Source organism: Rhinolophus sinicus, chromosome 18 (genome assembly GCF_057876585.1).
Source record: "Rhinolophus sinicus isolate RSI-liver-muscle chromosome 18, RSI-T2T, whole genome shotgun sequence".
Classification (NCBI taxonomy): Eukaryota; Metazoa; Chordata; class Mammalia; order Chiroptera; family Rhinolophidae; genus Rhinolophus; species Rhinolophus sinicus.
In genome coordinates, this window is record NC_142518.1 from 22,704,355 (window position 1) to 22,725,045 (window position 20,691).

At 37.4% G+C, this 20,691-nt stretch overlaps 1 protein-coding gene across 11 annotated transcripts in view; it reads right to left on the reverse strand.

Annotated features, from left to right (window-relative positions):
* DMD (dystrophin) overlaps positions 1–20,691 on the reverse strand; it is a 2,122,179-nt gene that overhangs the window by 34,848 nt on the left and 2,066,640 nt on the right. For all 11 annotated transcript variants that reach the window (XM_074323910.2, XM_074323908.2, XM_074323912.2 and 8 more), the window contains 2 exons: positions 1,552–1,795; positions 571–694 (listed from right to left, as the gene is read on the reverse strand). In XM_074323910.2, the coding sequence (XP_074180011.2) occupies positions 571–694; positions 1,552–1,795 (368 nt within the window). The remainder of the gene's footprint in view (positions 1–570; positions 695–1,551; positions 1,796–20,691) is intronic.

Here is a 20,691-nt window from a genome sequence, read left to right on the forward strand (position 1 = left end):
GATGGACACTTTTGTTCCATTAGGGGACCACCTCAGGGATGATGTAGATGCCTGATCACTGCACTGTACACCTGAAGCTGAAGTTGAACAATAATGAATGTCAACTACAATTTTATTTATATATATACATATATATAGTTCCAGGAAGTGGCTGTACAGCACAAGGAATAGAGACAGTGGAAATGTAATGGCTGTGTGCGATGTCAGAGGGGTAGTGGATGGGGAGGGGGGTTGTCACTATGTGCAGGATATAAATGATAAATGTCTATTACATTGTTTTGTACACCTGAAACTAATAAAAAAATCTGTATACATTCTTGGGGGCACCCTCTGTGTATAATATACACATTATGTATATACGTATGTATGCACATGTATACACAGATACACACATATGTGTTTGTGTGTGTATGTATAGGTATAATTTTGTAAGTAGGGGTAGAATTAGAATTATCTCCCATTTTACAGATGGGGAAACTAAGGCTCACAGAAATAAAGCAAATTTTTTTGGTCAAAAAAAAAAAAAGAGAGCGATAACAAAATCCAGGAGGCACTAAGACAGACACTTACCCATGGATTCTGAAGTTTGACTGCCAACCACCCGGAGCAGCATAGGCTGACTGCTGTCTGACCTCTGAAGAGAGGTAGAAGGAGAGGAGACCGTTGTACCATTCACCTTGGCCTCTGCTTGGGGCTAAGGCATCCAGAAGAAAACAAGATTATTATTTTTCATAGTAAACACTCAAATATATAAGTATAAAACTATTCTATAGACACTCAGGACTCAGAAATTATGAACTTTCCTAGTTAGAAACCTCCCAAAGATTGTTAAATTTGAAAAATTTCACTATTGATGAGATCCACAGATACTGTCTTTGTATTTGCATTGTGCCCCCTTATATGTTTGGGAAAAAAGTTACAGCTGCAGTGGAGTAAGATATATAAAACCATTAGACCAAATAGCTGAAAGATTGAGGTCATGTGGGATGGTGAAACCATGTGGAACTACAAAAACATAGCGGAGAATTCATATTTTTGCGAAGTATTAAGCAGCAAGATGGAAAGAACATATCTCAAAATTTAAAATTCCCAGAAAGCCAGGACCATGGGCAGGTAGGGCCTACTACAATGCAGCCTCTTGCTAGGTTTTCAACGGATGCTTGAAAAATTACATTTTAGGGATTAGAAAAAGAAAAAAAAGGTTACCAGAAAATAAGACTAATTGCAAAAAAGAGAGTTCCATTCTAAGAGGTGAAACTTTCCCTTTTAGAAAACGAATGGAAACCTTCTGATACATTTTAAAGATGAATTTTGAATCAGTCCAATACAAAGTATTTGTGTAGGAAACAATGTTGAACAAATATTAATAAACACACTAGTTTTCCTACTCATAGCCTTTGTTATCTAGACTTTGCTAGGCTAGGCATATACGAGATGCTCAACAAATTGATGCTTGTTGCAACTCTAAAAAGGACTCTGAGTTTTGTTTAGTTGTGTTGAAGGGAAAAGTGAATTGTTATAAATGTCCCGTGGTAGAGATGTGGGCCTCACTTGCTCCAGCAGCTGCCTTAGCCTGTGTAACTGGGACTCCAGCTGTTTATTGTGGTCTTCCAGGATTTGCATCCTGGCTTCTAGGCGGCCTTTGTGTTGACGCAGTAGCTTGGCCTCAGCAATGAGCTCAGCATCCCGGGGACTCTGGGGAGAGGTGGGCATCATTTCAGGAGGGGACGGCAGTGGAGACAGGCCTTTGTGTTCATGCTGCTGCTTTAGACGATCATATTCTGCTTGCAGATTTCTGTTGGCATCCAAGAATTTTTTTAAAAAGCAAAAAAAGAAAAAGGAAAAAAAGAAGAAAAATCAAAGTAAGTTGAATGTCAATGTCATCACCAGATTTCACATAAAATGGCAGAGATGACCACCACCAAACACAATAGCAAGCAAAAGAGAGGCACTTAATGAATGGCTTTTATGATGACGATTAGCAGTGCTACAAAAACAAAATAAAATTGGAAGTGTCTGCCCGGCGTGTGAGGGGAGATGCTTTTCAACCTTTTATTTTATACTAAAAGCCTTATGAATGCTATGTTCAGATAAGTAAGCAGCAAAGGATTTAATCATTTTGTAAATACTTCTTTATAATGCCATGAGGTTACAATTTTTATACCTCTATCAACACTGGTTTGCTTAAAAAAAATCATCAAATATTTTCAACATCAATGTATATAGGAACATAGTAAAAGTGTACCCATGTGTACCCAGCACAGTGCTTTAATTAATATATGTAACATTTGCCATATTTTCTCCAACAGATTTTGGAAGACACACAATAATGACAGTTCAAGCTGAAGCTCCCCCACGTACCCTGCTCAATACCACCATCCTCACCATCACCCCCAAGGAGATAATACCATCCTGAATTCCAGGTCCACAACACTGTATCCACAAATATTACGTTGAACTTAATAAAGATGCTGCTATTCGGCTGTTTTTTTAACCAACAAAATGGCTGCTTCATGTAATTCAATCCAATAGCATTATTTTGCACGTTCTTAACTTTATGTTTCAGAACTTTAAGTATGTACATACCATTCGAGTAGCTTTTTTTTTTTGCCTTCAACACCATTTTGGAGATTTATCTGTGCCGATACGTAATGGTTCATGATTTTAAGTGCGCTAAGGTATTATTTTGCTGCTTGAATATGCCAACAACATTCTCCTGTCAGTAGACATTTTAAGTTTCCAACTTTTCACAACTACAAAGATGCAATGAACTTCCTTCTACCTGTCTTCTTGGGTACCTGTTTAAAAGATCCTTTATAGAACACATCTAGATGTGGAATTGTTGGGTTCTAACAACATCTTTAACATTGCTACATATCATCAAATTGCTCTCCTAAGTGGTTTGACCAATTTGCTCTCTTAAAGGTAGTGAACAAAGTTTTCCGTTAGGCCACATCTTCACCAAACACTTGGTGTCACTCGAATCTGCTGAATCGGATGGGTACATTTTAATTTGCACATCCCTCATTCCTGGTGAGGCTGAATTTTTGTGTTAATTGGCTTTTCATGTTTCCTTTACTCATTTCCCCACTGGATTGCCTTGTTCTTATTCAAGTTCTGGATATATTCTTGATACTTATTTCTTTGCCAGCTACATTCACAAATATTATCTCCTACGTGTATCTTAGTGTCGCTTACCTTTACCTTGGTTCATGGCATCCTCTTGTATAAAAAACTTACATTTTAATGTACTCCCCCATGTTTGCTGCTTTTTATGTTTTGCTTAAGAAATTCTTCCTGACACTTACATTTTAAAATTTAAAATTTTTGTTCTTCACACTTAGAACTTTAATTTACCCAGAATCTTTTGTGCTGGGTATCAACATATCTACTTTTACTTTCCCCCATAGCTAACTTATTAAGCCAGCCTCATTCATTGTATAGTTCTTTCCCCCCACTGATTTCTAGTGGTACCTCAGCAATACATCAAGTGTCCATAAATACGTAAGTATGTTTCTGACCTCTCTATTCAATGCCGTTGGTTTCTTTGTATGCTCCCTTCCCATGCAGAGGCCTCAACACAGCTTTAAATACACTGGTGTCTGGTAGGTCTTCCCACACTGTTCTGCCTTAACATTGTCTCGGCTCTTCTGATCCCTTTCATCTTGCCCATGATTTTAGTGTCACATTTTCCTATGAAAATTCGTGGCGAAATTTGGGATTGGAATTACATCGAATTTATCAATTAAAATGGTAAGAACAGACTTCATGTTATCCAGGAATGTGGTGAAGCTCCTCACTTCTTCGAACCTCATTTCATGTGCATTATTAATGTGTGATTTACTGTGCTTTTTCATCTAGCTTTTCAGGTTGAATGCTTAAATCATTTAATTTTATTGTTTTTAAGGAGGAGTGGCTCATGCAGGGATTGAACCGGCAACCTTGGTGCTACCAGCACCGCGCTCTAACTGACTGTGCTAACCGGCCACCCCCTTAAATCATTTATTTTTAATTTTTATGTTTTTTAAGACATTTAGGGTTATAAATTTCCTTCTTGCTTTAGAATTGCTGATAATACATTTGGTACTTGGTGACTGATTAGAAGTCTTTGATTTCTTCCAGTTACAATACCAACAGATGATGACAGATTTCTGTTGTTCACAGGTGATATTTCATCAAGTGAGAGAACTTCCTATCCACAAATGTGGGAGATCTATACCTATGAGAAAAGACGAGATTCAACTGAGGCAAGGAGAGTTTTCCCATTGTCCAGTTTGAGAGTAAGAAAAGCTCATGACCAGGTTTCCTGTTAGGGAAATATTTTCTGTTGTTCCACACCTGGAATGAATGTTCCACAGGGGACAGCATGTCTTCCAAATTGCTCAGATTCTGAATGCTGGATCTTCACATTGAAGAAGACATAAAATCCAATCTATTCTTTTTTTTTTTTTTTTTTTTTTTAAACTGTACCCTGTACTTACCATTACAAGTTTTCTAGGAATTTAAAGTCATGTAGGAAATAAATATATGATCTTTTTTTGTCTACAGGAATATAATCTCCTATCTATCTTGATTGAAATCAATCTGCTACATCTTCAAGAATAGTTGCATGTATAGTTTGTTTCATAGCAATCTGATTTGACAAAGCAGTAATAAGAGATTGATCAAAATAAGTTTACCCTCAGCCAGATTCTGCACAACGGTCCTCTGGGTGTGAACCAATGCATGTAGTCATCCACATGAATTAAATCAAATTTTTGGACCTCTTCACTGACAATCATCTAAATGTTTCTGTGAACTTGAAGCAGCATCCAATCAATGTTCACAAAGTTTCACTTGATAGGAACTATCTTCTATTCCCCCCCACCCCCTTGTAGTATTCACTAAAAGAAATCCACCTTCATTGAAATGTCCCAACTGGTAACATTTTTTTATGTAGAATCCTATTCAGGATACTTCTTTCTACCAGATTGGGTCATCCACAATCTTCTTTTTGAAAACACTGTTGTACTATTCTAAAAACAAACGATGACTATCTTGCCACCTATTTTTCACAAAGGTACTGACATTTTCTAGAAAGGTCTTCCTTGGTATCTTGATCCTCTGGGTTTAGTTGTCCACAGAGCTCTCCTTTAATCAGTTCTTTACAAGTGACTTTGTTCAGAAAACATGATTTAGTATATACAACACATTACATTTCTGTTTTTATGTTTTCCAGTGACAAACAGAAAAGGTCATTTGAATCAGCCAGGGCTTCCCAGAGCTGAGCTGTAAAGAATACCAATTGCTCCTAAGCAGAGCCTTTTTTCCCTTCCCAGATGTTTGAAATTTCTCCTGGGAGACCATTTCCTTAAAAACTCACATTCTTCTTCAGTTCTGGAAGATTTTCAGCTACTATAGCTTCAAACATTGCTTCTCTGCCATTTCCTCCATTTTCTGAAACTTCTATTAAGTATATTTTAGAGCCTTGTGGTCAATTCCCCATCTCTTTTCATTGCTCATTTATATGTCTTATCAGTTTCTCTTAGTGCTATGTATAGTCAAGTCCTCAGACTCATCTTTTAATTCACTTATCTTCTCTGACTGGGTCAAGTCTAGAATTTATCCTCTCTATGGACTTTAGTAGCTTCATTGATGATAGTTTTTATTTCCAAAGATGCTTTTTTCAGATCCATCTGTTTCTTAGCTTCTTGTTATTTTTTAATAAATGGTGTTTCCTTATTTATGTTTTTGAGCATCCTAAATGTACTTGCTAGCAATCCTTGGTACACTGTTCTGTCAGTTTACTTTCATCTGGGCTTAATTCATCTTTTGATGATCAGTTTGGAGGGATTATCTTACCCCTTTATGTGTTTTGGATTTTGGTTTGAAGACACATTAAATAATGCAGTGTGTGTATTTTCCTCTCCTGCTAAACTCACCTTATCTCCAGAAAGTGGTTTTGTGGCTGTTCCCATCTACCACTCAAAGGCCTCTAGTCTAGTCTATGAGAGCTAGATCTTACACTGGTAGTTTGCAGCTCCCACAGTGAAGTGAGTGTAATTATCGAAAATTCCATCACCAGGCAGCACGGTTCAGGTGGTAGTATCAAGGTTCTGATGTTCTTCCCGGCTGCACTCCTCACCTCTTCTCCAGGCTCTACACATTAGGTCCATGGCCGCATCTAAGCTGTGGTCTCCTGCAGCAGTCCAAACTGCTCTTTTTGCCAATTTCCTTTCCAGTGTAAGTGTGCACGTGGATGTGTCCCTTCACGTGTGTTTTTGCAAGGCCCTGATCTCAAATGGCTGGCTCTGGGTCCCCACCTTGTGAAGAGAATTGTAATCTCTGTTATTATAGCAGGAGCTGTAAGCCCCACTATGCTCCACACACGGCTCACTATGCCCTGAGGTGTTGTTTTTTGTTTGTTTGTTTTTTCCATTTGTGGTCCACGGAGATGTGCATCTTGTTTTAAAGCCCAGCTATGTCTCTTCCGTTTTTGTTTCACCTCATGTATTATCTACCATTGGATACATGGTAGGAGCAGAGGAAGATGTCTTAAAGCAAGAGCTAATGTTATCTTAATCAGAAGGCGGCCAGGACACATTGATTTTGTAGATGTATGATCGAGGTTCCCTCAGTATTTATTCAAACTAAATTCAGCAGGACAGGATTAAATGAGCCAAACAAGTGCCTTTCTCTTAAATATGTGACATACATAAGCCTTCTATTAAGCTCAATAACAAATTTGATTGTGAGGGTCTAGTTTATCCCTCCCAAATCTCTGAGGCAGGACAAGCTGTCATGCCAAAGGTTTGAAAAGCCAGAAATAGCTCAAAAAAGGTATCTTGGCCAGAAACCAAGTAAAATACAAAGTTCTTTGATTTGAGTCTAAAGCTATTTACAAATTTTCATGAAGATTATTAAGACAATTGCTATTCAAGGAGTTGAATTAGACATAACTTTTAATAAATGTTTCCTAATAAATGTGGTCATGGTGACAGAGCTGTGTTAGGGCATATTTTTGTCAGGAGCTCAGAAATAAAGCCACTTAGCCCTTACGCCACCTTCTTCCATTTAAAAACCTCTATGCCAACACCTTTAAATGTATATCCTGACAGAGCTTTTGGATGCAGTATTTATAAAGCACATAGGGGGCATCGTTCCCAGAAAAGATCAATGAGACACTGACCACTGTTCCAAGGTAAGTTGTTTTAAAGCTTACGCACAAATACACAATTTACTCATTTTATCAGCTGGCTGTCAATTTATGTTATTACTGATATATATTTTGCTTTTCTTGAAGTTATACATGTACATCTCATCCCTACTGATTCTCTAATTATTAGAATGTATATGGAATCATTTCAATACAGATGAGTATGTCAGTGATCAGACAACGACTCCACAGAGAATCTATTTACGTTCTTGATTATCTTGTAAATTATATTTCTCTGGTAGCTCCCTAAAGAACACTAATTCAAATTCATTGCACATGGCTTCTGTCACCACAATTTCTTCTTGCATCTAGTCATCCAAAAAAAAAAAAAAAAAGGTCTCCCATCCATTATTAATTTCTTATTCTCCGTAGAGCTTTAAAAGATCCCTCCATTCTACAACTATGTAGATGTAGCTGATTAATTTTATGTCATCAAGTGTATAAACGTGGTTGTCTAGATACAAAATCACATTTTAAAAATTTCCTAACCAAGTAAAGCATATAGGAGATGAATCACATTGCCCTAACCTCTATCTGCTGAAAACATGAAATCTCCTGGCCCCTCTAGCAATCATTGCTAACTAAATGCTAGTTATGATAAAGAGCATTACAACAATCTTTGTGTAGGTTCCATTAATTTACAGAGGCCAAGTGTTTTCAACGTAGGTCATCTATTCTTTAAATGGAACTTCCCTACTATGTGTAATTATACAGTTGTACAATGGTATTTTTGAAATAAAGAATTAAAGGTCACTTTCCACTGAGGAATGGCTTTTGAACAGTATTACACCAAAGCATGAGCACACGCAGGGTCTGTTTCACAAAGTGGGAACAACTACAAAGGTCTGTATCGAAAAGAATAGGCCCAGAGAAATCAAGCTTTACCTTCATCCAATATTAAAAGCACCTAAATCATATCCACCAATCTGGATTCAAGCAAATGGAGTAAATCATATGGCACTATTACAGCAACTATGAATCTAGCAAATTAGCAATTTCTAAAAAGAGAAAAAGACAAATTTTGCAAGCATGATGCATTTTAAAAACTGGAAATTGCACAGAGCCTTTTCGATTATCATAAAAATATTTAAAGCTATACTGTAAAATTTTATCAAACACAAAGTCAAAACTACCCCTAAACTAGATGGAAAAAGACATCAATGTGCTTTGGCATTACCAGTGTTAAATAAGGAGAGGCTCACAGGGTGGAAAGTAAAAGCATGCATATTTTAGGTCTGCCTTAAGCAAAACAGTAAAACTGTCAGGACTCCCCCAGGCTCTTGTTTCTACTCTTTTTCTCTTAACACTGTCCCCGCATGCATTCACAGCTCTTAATTCTAACTCCTTTCCTACTGAAATTTGCTCAATAGAAAAATGTTCTATAAATCATGTAATCCTTACTGGGATTGCATAATAATGTGATATATGCATTTTAGAAGAGATGTTGAAGCATGTAAAGAAAAATAAGATAACTTTCTTGGCACATTGCCCTTTGTGTGTCTTTTACCACCTATAGCAGAGGAGGGATTTATAAGAAGGTTTGAGAGCATGGTTTTGGAGTCAGAGAGACCTTGATTCACAACTAGACTCTGCCACCTGCTGAGGCTACAAAACTGACGTGAGCACTCACTCCAACAGAAAGATTAATGAGCCGGTATGGTCTATATTCCATATGTACAACTTTCTTAGAACCATGCCCAGCCGTCTAATGTGTTCAATAAATGTTGGTTATTATTATTGTTGTTCTTACGTCTTTCTCTATACAGTCTGAACTTTTTAGATTTGGAAACTCAGATGTGCTGAAAACTTCCTGTCAAAAGAAAGCACTTAAATTATCATTTAAAACAGCAATCTACTAAGCCTTATTGAGCTTGGCAGAAAATACACATATATAGTGCTCAAAAACTGATTCATCATTCAATATTTGCTCTCTGTATATATACTTGAGTTCTAGCCCTCCAGTCATTGTTAGAGATTCCTTTGAATTTGGAAATTACTTGGGTGGTGAACACACAATGGGATTTATAGATGATGTAATACAGAATTGTATGCCTGAAATCTATGTAGTTTTACTAACAATTGTCACCCCAATAAATTTAAAAAATAAATTAGAAAAAAAAGAGAATTTGGAAATTACTGTATATTGTCCATAGTCTGTACAAAATGAAACCACTGAATCCAGATCACTAGGATGAGATTTCCTAAGATTGAACCAACTCTGCTGGGCATATGACAGAATCATCAAATTATGCCTGTAGATTACTGTTGTAATAAAATATTTGGACCAAGTCTACAGGGTTAATGTATCTAGATGTACTCTACGTTGGGGATATGCCCTTGACACGTGGACTATATGATGCGCAAATTCCGAGAGATAGAATCAAACAATATTAATTAGCTTTAGTGTATCTTCAACTACTGAGATATTTTTCACAAATTCCTGACATTGTCTATAGAGTATGTGTATTAATCAAAAGTTCAATGCAAGAAGAGAAGAATTCATAAGAAATCCTGTTATACCTGGAAATAAGGCAGACAAATCAAACCCAAGACAAAAATGACAGTAGCTAAGTCTTCACCACTCAAAAAGTACACTAGGATTGGAGAGGTTTTAAATGTGAGGAAGTCTAGTCCCCAGGAATGGTACCATTGGGTAAAGAGTGTTTCAAGTTTCAGACAAATACAGTAAAATATCAAACTTCCATTGTCTGTGGTCAGCAAAAAGCCATAACAGTCTCTAGGAGAATCACAATTTTAAGCTTTGCGTGTCCTGGCTTGAGTCCCTCATGAGTAGTTAGACTTGGCCTTAAATACTCCCAGAAAGTTCATCTTGATGGCCTATTTTTTTTTACTTCCTGGCACACACTGCTATACACTCTTGCCATATCTGATCCTATGGCCTCCTCTAGTACAACGACAAAAACTACAGAATCCTTTCTTTAAAATAAGCCTCAGTAGTTGTACACGAATGTTCATGGCAGCATTATCCATAATAGCCAGTAAGTGAAAACAATCCAAAGGTCCACCAACTGCTGAATGGATTAAAAAAATGTGGTCTATCCATATGAGGGAATAGCATTCAGTAATAAAAAAGAATGTATGAATCCATGTTACAACACAGTTATTCTTTAAAACATTATGCTACGTGAAAGAAGCCAGTTACAAAAGATCTCCTATTGTATGATTCATTTATATGAAATGTCCAAAATAAGCAAATCCATAAACAAAAAGCAGATCAGTGATAATCCAGGACTCAGGTGGCGTTGTTTTGGGAGATATGGAGAATGACTGAAACGGGTATGGGTTTTCTTTTTGGGGTGAAGAAGCTGTTCTAAAATGGAATGCATGATTATGGTCATGCAACTGTGACTATCCTTATAACCAGTGAATTATACACTTTAAATGGGTGAATTATACGGCATGTAAATTATCGCTCAATAAAACTCCTATAAAAAAATAAGTTCCAGAAGCAGGGTCAATATGGCAGCATAAGGAGATTCTGAACTCACCTTCTTCCACAAACACAGCAAAATTACAACTAAATATAGATCAACCATCACTGAGAACCACCTGAAGTCTAGCTGCACAGAATTCCTAAAACTAAGGATATAAAGAAGAAGCCATGTTGAAACAGGTAGGCAGAAGAGGGATGCGTTCTGGTCAGGCCCCACACCCACAAATGCGAGGAATGACTCAGCCTGAGGAGCAAGGGGTTCAAGCCCCACACTGGGCTCCCCAGCCTGGGAAACCTGTGCCAGGAGAGGAGTCCCCATGATACCTGGTTCTAAAAACCAACAGGGATTATGTGCACAAGAGAGGAAGGGCCGTGGGAGACCAAGACACTGCTCTGAAAGGGCTCAAGCACAAACACTTGTTCCAAGCTACAGTGCAAAGGCAGCAGTTTGAGAAGTGCCTGGGTCGTACAGGGAGGAATGAAATTGTCTAGCTTGAGGGTGAGGGCTGGAGGGGCAGGGATCTGTGGGAACTCTGTCTAGGGATGAAAGCACTGGCAGGAGCAATTATTCCTTTGTTTCCTTTGTTGTGCTGTCCTTCCACCTGGCTGGCCAGGCTCAGGCAGGTGCCAAATCTGTCACTCTCCATTAACCTGGCTAATACCATTTGCCCCACCCAACCTTCTCATCCCAGCTGGAGCCTCTTTCAAAAGGTTTCAGACCTCCCACACATGTGGCAGTCAGTCTCGGCTCACGCCATTGCATTTTCCAAGCTCACACCACTGCATTTTCCAAGTGCCCCCATGCTTAGCACAGGTGATGGCCAGCCTCAGCTTCTATTGGAGCTCCTACCAAGTGGCCCCAAGCCTAACACAAGGGGTAGCCAGCCTTAGCTTGCAGTGCAGCCTTTTCCAAGCAGCCACACATCTGGCACAAATGGCAGCTGGCTTTGGCTCCCATCATACCTATTACCCAGCCACTGCCCCAAGCCCAACACAAGCAGCACCCAGCCTAGGCCTGAAATGGATCCCCTCCCAAGCAGAGCCACAACTGATTCACCTGATAGGCAGCCTCAGCTAGCACCAGAGCCCCACAAAAAAGCAACTACTGCTCCATAGCACAGGCCCCTACACATCAGATTGTCTACAGCAGTTGTGGTCAGTCCTTACACCAGTCTGAGGGTCAACCCCACCCACTGGCACGTCCGAAGCAACTGCAGCCAAACTACAACAAGAGGGCACATGCAACCCATACAGAGGACACCCTTGGAGCAGCTGACATTGGTAATCAAAGGGATTGTGCCACTGGGTCCCACAGGACACCTTCTACAAATGGCTACTGTTTCAAGACTAGGAGATATAGCAGATATACCTAAAACACAAAAACACAGAGAGGCAGTCAAAATGAGGAGACACAGGAATATTTTCCAAGTAAAAGAACAAGACCCAGAAAAAGAACTAAATGAAATGGAGAGAAGCAATCTAGCAGAAACAGAGATCAAAACATGAGTTATAAGAATGCTCAATGAACTTGGGAAAACAATACATTAACCCAGTGAGAAGTTGAACAAAGAGACAGAAAATATAAAAAAAGAACCAATCAGAACTAAAGAACACAATAACTGAAATACAAATACCTTAGAGGAAATCAACAGCAAAGTAGATGATGCAGAAGAGGAGTCAGCGAGTTGGAATACAAGGTAGTGGAAATCACCCAATCAGAGCAGCAAGAAATTTTTTTAAATGAGGATAGAAGGAAGACCTCTAGGACAACACCAAGCATACCAACATTCGCATTATATGGGTAACAGAAGAAAGAGAGCAAGGGATTGAAAACCTATTTGAAGAAATGATAGAAAACTTCCCTAAAGGGGTGAAGGAAACAGGCATACAATTCTAGGAAGCGCAGATTCTAAAACAAGATGAACCCAAAGAGGCCCATACCAAGACACATCATAATTAAAATGCCAAATGTTAAAGACAAAGAATCTTAAAAGCAGTAAGAGAAACGCAGTTACCTACAAGGGAGCTCCCCTAAGTTTATCAGCTGATTTTTCAGCAGAAATTTTGTAGGCCAGAAGGGAATGGCAGGAAATATTGAAAACGATGAAAGGAAAAAACCTACAACCAAGATTACTGTACCCAGCAAGGTTATCATTCAGAATTGAAGGAGAGTTTCCCAAACAAGTAAAAGCTAAAGGAGTGCATCACTACTAAACCAGTACTACAAGAAATGGTGAAGGGATTTCTGTAAGTGGAAATGAAAATGCCAAAACTGAAAATAAGAAAATATAGGAAAGAAAAAAATTTCACTGATAAAGGCAAATATTTAGTGAAAGTAGTTGATCGACTGATTGCAAAGCTAGTGTGAAGGTTAAAAGACAAAAACAGTAAGACCATGCGTAACTACAATAATAAGTTAAGGTATAAAAAAAATAAGGTATACACACACAAAAAAAGATATAAAATATGATATCACTAACATAAACATGGGGGGCTGAGTAAAAGTTGTAGTGCTTTTAGAATGCGTTTTAACTTAAGTGACCCTCAACTTAAAATAGACAGCTATAAGCATAGATTGTTATAACAATCTCATGGTAACCACAAACTGAAAACCTATGATAGGTACACAAAAAAATAAAGAAAAAGGAATCCAAAGAAATCACCAAAGAAAGTCATCAATGTGCAAGAGAAGAGTGAGAGAGAAAAAAGGAACGGGGAAAACTACAAAAACAACTGGAAAACAATAATAAAATGGCAATAACTATATTCCTATCAATAATTATACTTTAAATGTACATGGACTAAATGCTCCAATCTAAAGACAGAGGGTGGCTGAGTGAATAAACAAACAAAACCCATACATACACTGCATACAAGACACTCTTCAGATTGAATGATACACCTAGACTGAAAGTGAAGGGATATAAGAAGGTATTTCATGTAAATGGACATGTTAAGAAAGTTGGGATAGCAATACGTATTTATATCAGACAAAATAGAATTTAAAACAAAGGCTTTAACATGAAACAAATAAGAGCATTACATAATGATAAAGGGATCAATCCAACAAGAGAATATAATACTTGTAAACATCTACACATCCAACATGGGAGCACACAAATATATAAAGCAAATATTAACAGACATAAAGAGAAACATTGACCGTAATACAATAATAGTAGAGAACTTTAACACCCAGTTATAGCAATGGAGATCTCACCCAGACAGAAAATCAACAAGGCAACAGTGGCTTTAAATAATGCCTTAACCAGATTCACTTAAATATTTACAGACTATTCCACCCCCAAACAGCAGAAAACATATTCGTTTTCAAGTGCACATAGAACATTTTCCAAGATACACCACACATTAGGCTACAAAACAAGTCTCAATAAATTTAGGAAGATTGAAACATATCAAGAAGCATCTTCTCTGGTCACAATGGTATAAAACTAAAAATCAGTTAGTAAAAGACAACTAGAAAAACACAAACACGTAGAGGTTAAACAACATCCTACCAACCAATCAATGGAATACTGAAGAAATCAAGGAGAAAATAAAAAATATCTTAAGACAAACGAAAATGGAAAGACAATGATCCAAGATCTATGAGACACAGCAAAAGCAGTTCCAAGAGGGAAATCCATAGTTACATAGGCCTATGTCAAAAAACCAGAAAATTATTGAATAAATAATCTAACCTACACCTAAAGGAACTAGTAAAGGAACAAACAAAGCCCATAATAAGTATTAGGCTGGTGCAAAAGTAATTGCGGTTTAAAAGGTTAAAAATAACTGCAAAAACCGCAATTACTTTTGCACCAACCTAATGGAAGGAAGGCCATAATAAAGATGAGAGCAGAAATAAATGAGGGGCCGGCCCAGTGGCTCAGGCGGTTAGAGCTCCATGCTCCTAACTCCGAAGGCTGCCGGTTCGATTCCCACATGGGCCAGTGGGCTCACAACCACAAAGCTGCTGGTTCAACTCCTCGAATCCCGCAAGCGATGGTGGGCTCCGCCCCCTGCAACTAAGATTGAACACAGCACCTTGAGCTGAGCTGCCGCTGAGCTCCCGGATGGCTCAGATGACTCAGTTGGTTGGAGTGTGTCCTCTCAACCACAAGGTTGCCGGTTCGACTCCCGCAAGGGATGGTGGGGTGTGCCCCCTGCAACTAGAAACGGCAACTGGACATGGAGCTGAGCTGCATCCTCCACAACTAAGATTGAAAGGACAAAAACTTGAAGCTGAACGGCACCCTCCACAACTAAGATTGAAAGGACAACAACTTGACTTGGAAAAAAAAAGGCCTGCAAGTACACACTGTTCCCCAATAAAGTCCTGTTCCCCTTCCCCAATAAAAATCTTTAAAAAAAAAAAAAAAGAAATAAATGAAATAGAGACTAAAAGTACAATATAAAAGATCAATAAAACTAAGAGCTGGTTCTTTGAAAAGATAAACAAAATTGATAAACCTTTAGCCAGACTCATCAAGAAAACAAGAGGGCCCAAATAAATAAATTCAGAAATGAAAGTGACAACTGACACCACAGAAATACAAAGGATTATAAGAGAATACTACAAACAAGTATATGCCAAGAAATTGGACAACCTAAAATTGAAGACACAAATACATGATAAGATATACCATGCTCATGGGTTGAAAGAATTAGTATCATCATTAAAATGTCAATCCTACCCAAAAAAATCTACAGATTGAATGCAATTCCTATCAAAATACCAATAGCATTTTCCATAGAACTAGAACAAATAATCCCCAAATTTGATGGAACCACAAAAGACCCAAATACCCAAAGTAGTCTTGAGAAAGAAGAACAAAGCTGGAGGTATCACACTACCTGATATGAAACTATACTGCAGGGGCCTGCCCGGTGGCTGAGGCAGTTGGAGCTCCGTGCTCCTAATGTCGAAGGCTGCTGGTTCGATTCCCACATGGGCCAGTGGGCTCTCAACCATAAGGTTGCTAGTTCAACTCCAACTCCGCTAGGGATGGTGGGCTGTGCCCCCTGCAACTAACAACAGCAACTGGACCTGGAGCTGAGCTGAGCCCTCCACAACTAAGATTGAAAGGACAACAACTTGACTTGGAAAAAGTCCTGGAAGTACACACTGTTCCCCAATAAAGTTGTGTTTCCTTTCCCCCGTAAAATCTTTAAAAAAAATAAAAGAAAAACTATACTGCAATTCCACAGTCATCAACACAGCATGGTATTGGCATGAAAACAGATACATATATCAATGGAACAGAATAGAAAGCCCAGAAATAAACCCATGCAGCTATGGTCATTTAATCTATGGCAAAAGGAAGCAAGAATATACAATGGGTTAAAGACAGTCTATTCAGTAAGTAATGCTGGGAAAACTGGACAGATACATGCAAAAAAATGAAACTTACTCCATACACAAGAATAAACTCAAAATTGATTAAAGACGTAAATGTAAGACCTGAAACCATAAAACTTCTAGAAGAAAATATAGGCAGTAAACTCTCTGACATTGCTCTTAGTGATATTTTTACTGATATATCTCCTCAGGCAAGGGAAACAACAGAAAAAAATAAACAAATGGGAATACATCAAACTAAAGTTTTTACACAGCAAAGGAAACCATCAACAAAATGAAAAGACATCCTCCTGGATGGGAGAAGACATTTGCCAATGATCCATCTGATAAGGGGTTAATCTCCAAAATTTATAGAAAACTCATAACTAAACACCAAAAAAAACCCCAAACAATCCAATTAACAAATGGCAGAGGACCTGCATAGACATTTCTCCAAAGGACATACAGATGGCCAATAGGCATTAACCATCAGAGAGATGCAAATAAAATCCACAATCAGGTATCAACTAGCACTTGTCAGAATGGCCATCATCAATAAATCAACAAACAAGTGTTGGCAAGGATGTAAAGAAAAGGGAACCTTTGTGCACCATTGGTGGGATTGCAAACTGGTGCAGCCACTATGGAAAACAGTATGGAGGTTCTTCAAAAAATTAAAAATAGAAGTACCTTATGACTCAGTAATTCCACTTCTGGGTGGAAATCCAAAACACTAATTCGAAAAGATATATGTACCCCTATGTTTACTGCAGTGCTATTCACAATAGCCAAAATATGGAAACAACCGAAATGCCCATCAATAGATGACTGGATAAAGAAACTGTGGTATATTTATACAATGGAGTATTACTCTGCCTCAGGAAAGGATGAAATCTTACCATTTGCAACAACATGGATGTACCTAGAGAGTATTATGTTAAGTGAAATAAGTCAGACTGAGAAAGACAAACACTATATGATCTCACTTATATGTGGAATCTAAAGAACAGAATAAACAGACGAACAAAACAGAAATAGACTCATAGATACAGAGAACAAACTGATGGTTGCTAGAAGGGAGGCGGGTTGGGGGGATGGGTGAAAAAGGTGAAGGGATTAAGAAGTACAAATTGGTAGTTACAAAATAGTCATGGGGATGTGAAGTTCAGTATGGGGAATCTAGTTTAAAAAATTTTAAATCTATACATAGCGTCAGATGGGTACTAGACTTATTGGCGGGATCACGTCATAAATTATATAAATGCCTAACCACTATGCTGTACATCTGAAACTAATATAAAATAATATTGAATGTCAACTATAATTTTAAAAAAATACATAGTCACAGGATGTAAAATATAGTATAGGGAACATAGTCAGTGGTATTGTAATAACCATGTATGATATCAGATGGGTAGGAGACTTGGTGGGGTTATCACTTTGTGAGGTGTGTAAATGTCTAATCGCTATGTTGTTTTGTACACCTTAAACTAGTAATAACAAAAAGAACAAAGGGGGAGGTATCACACTCCTAGATTTCAAACTATACTATAAAGGTACAGTAATCAAAACAGTATGGTACTGGCACAAAAACAGGCACATGGTTCAATGAAACAGAATATAGAACCCAGAAATAAAACCATGTTTTTATGGTCAATTAATCTATGACAAAGGAGGCAAGAATATACAAAGAGTAAGGACAGTCTCTTCAATAAATGGTGTGGGGAAAACTAGACAGCTACCTGCAAAAAAAAAAAAAAAGAAACAACCACTTTCTTACAACATAAACAAACAACTTCAAAATGGATTAAAGACTTAAATATAAGGCCTCAAGCCATAATATATAGAAGAAAACATAGGCAGTAAACTCTTTGATACAGACAGGTCTTAGCAATATTTTTTTGGATATATCTCCTAGAGCAAAGGTAATAAAAGCAAAAATAAATGGAACTACATCAAACTAAAAGCTTTCACACCATGAAGGAAAACAAAAAGGTAACCTACTGAATGGGAGAAGGCATTTGCCAATAATACATCTGATAAGGAGTTAATATCTAAAATATATGAAGAACTCATACAATTCAACATTAGACAAACAAACAAACAATCTGACTGAAAAATAACAGAGGAGGGGCGGGCTGCTTAGCTCAGTTGGTTAGAGTGCAAGCTCTTAACAATGTTGCCAGTTCAATCCCCACATGGGCCACTGTGAGCTGCACCCTCTACAACTACTTTGAAACAACTACTTGACTTGGAGCTGATGGGTCCTGGAAAAACACACTTAAAATAAATAAAAGCTTTTTTTTTTGTTTTAAATAGCAGAGGACCTGAACAAACATTTCTCCAAAGAAGACATACAAATGACCAATAGACATATATAAAGATGCTCAACATCACTAATCATCAGGGAAATGTAATTGGAAACCACAAGGAGATAATCACCTCACACCTGTTAAATGGCTATTACCAAAAATGACAACTACCGTGTTTCCCCGAAAATAAGACCTAACCGGAAAATAAGTCCTAGCATGATTTTTCAGGATGACATCCCCAGAACATAAGCCCTAATGTGTCTCTTGGAGCAAAAATTAATATAAGACCCGGTCTTATTTTCAGGGAAACATGGTAAGAAGTTTTGGCTAAGATATGCAGAAAAGGGAACCCTTGTGCTCCGTCGGTGGGAATGTAAAATTGGTGCAGCCACTATGTAAAATAGTATGGAGATTTTTCAAAAAAATTAAAAATAGAATTGCCATATAACTCAGCAATCCCCAATTTCTGGGTATTTAGCCAAAGAAATTGAAAACATTAATTTGAAAACATACATGCACCCCTGTGTTCAGTGCAGCACTATTTATAGTAGCCAAGATACGGAAGCAACCCACATGTCCATCGACAGATGAATGGATAAAGAAGATGCAGTACATATATAATGGAATATTATTCAGCAATAAAAAAGAATGAAGTTTTGCCATTTGTGACAACATGGATGGACCTAGAATGAAATAAGTCAGACAGAGAAAGACATATACCATTTTATTTCATTTACATGTGGAATCTACAAAACAAAACAAATGAACAAACAAAATTAAACAGAAACAAACTCAAAATAAACCAGAACAAACTGATGTTTGCCAGAAAGGAAGGAGGTGGGGTGATGGATGAAAAAGGTGAAGGGATTAAGAAGTACTAACTACCAGTTATAGAAATAAGTCACAGGGATATAATGTATAGCACACAGAATATAACCAATAATATCGTAAAGTATGTATGGTGACATATGGTACTAGACCTATCGTGATAACTTCATCAGGAATATAAATGTCTAATCACTATGTTGTATACATAAAACTAACATGATATTATATGTCAACTATAATTTAAAAAGAAAAGAAAAACATCAAGAAATTATAACCAGAAAAAAATTGAAGGGGTTGATGTGAGGATTTATAAAGAAATTTCTGGAAAAAAAGGTTAAGTTCTAGATTCAAAATTCTATTTCTCATAGCACAAAAGATATTTCCCCAGTGAAGACATGATTTTCTAATGCTCTTTCCTCTTATGGAGGAATGAAGTTTAACCCAGGTACATAAAAGAAAAATGGTGTGTACATGCCTGCAGAATTATCTATGTAGACACTTTTTAGTATTTTCAGATGATGAACTTAAAAAAATAGTCTAAAAATAAGCACAGAAAACACTCAAGTCAGGGTTAACCTACACAACTTAGATGTTTTCAGTCTAATAGAAAATGACATGACAACCTAAATGGTATATTAAGGGATTTGGGGAAAGAACAATAACGTAAGAAATGAGAAAAACAAAGAAGACAGCTGAAAATCAGCCAAAAAATCCATCACAGAACAGAAACTCTCCAAAGGGTATTCACCTATCCATTTAATCAACACATTTCTACACCCAGCACTATAGAGATAGAGATATGTGACACACTGTTCTTTAATCTTGAAGAGCTCACCTTCTAGGGTATGGGATGTTATTTAGTTCAACCATGGTGAAAACCCTTACACTAATGTAAAAGGACTGGGAATTTTGCTCACTGCTAAAGCTGAAAATACAGATTATTTCTATCTTTGAAATGATACTAAGAAAAGGATCAGATGGACTTACTTATGACTTATAATTACCATGTGTCCCCGAAAATAAGACCTAGCCAGGACATCAGCTCTAATGCATCTTTTGGAGCAAAATTAATATAAGACTTGGTCTTATTTTACTATAAGACCGGGTATGATATGATATGATATGATATGATATATGATACGATATATGATGTGATATAATATAACACCGGATATAATATAATATAATATAATATAATATAATATAATATAATATAATATAATATAATACTGGGTCTTATCTTAATTTTTGCTCCAAAAGACGCATTAGAGCTGATTGTCTTGCTAAGTCTTAGTATTCTCGGCGAAACATGGTAGCAGACAGAGTGGTACGATAAGGTAACCCAGAATTTCGAGATACAGGAAAAGGTCAACTTTAATTATTAATAATAGTTTTTTTAAAAGGATGAGTTCAGGCATCTACAGAAGTCATCCATTTCCGTAAGTAATACATACCAGGAAACCATTTCTAACTGGGCATACCCAATTACAATGAAGTACACCAGGAGGTCCTTGGTCTTCTGTCCATATATATTCTCTTCCCAAAATGACCCTATCCTCTT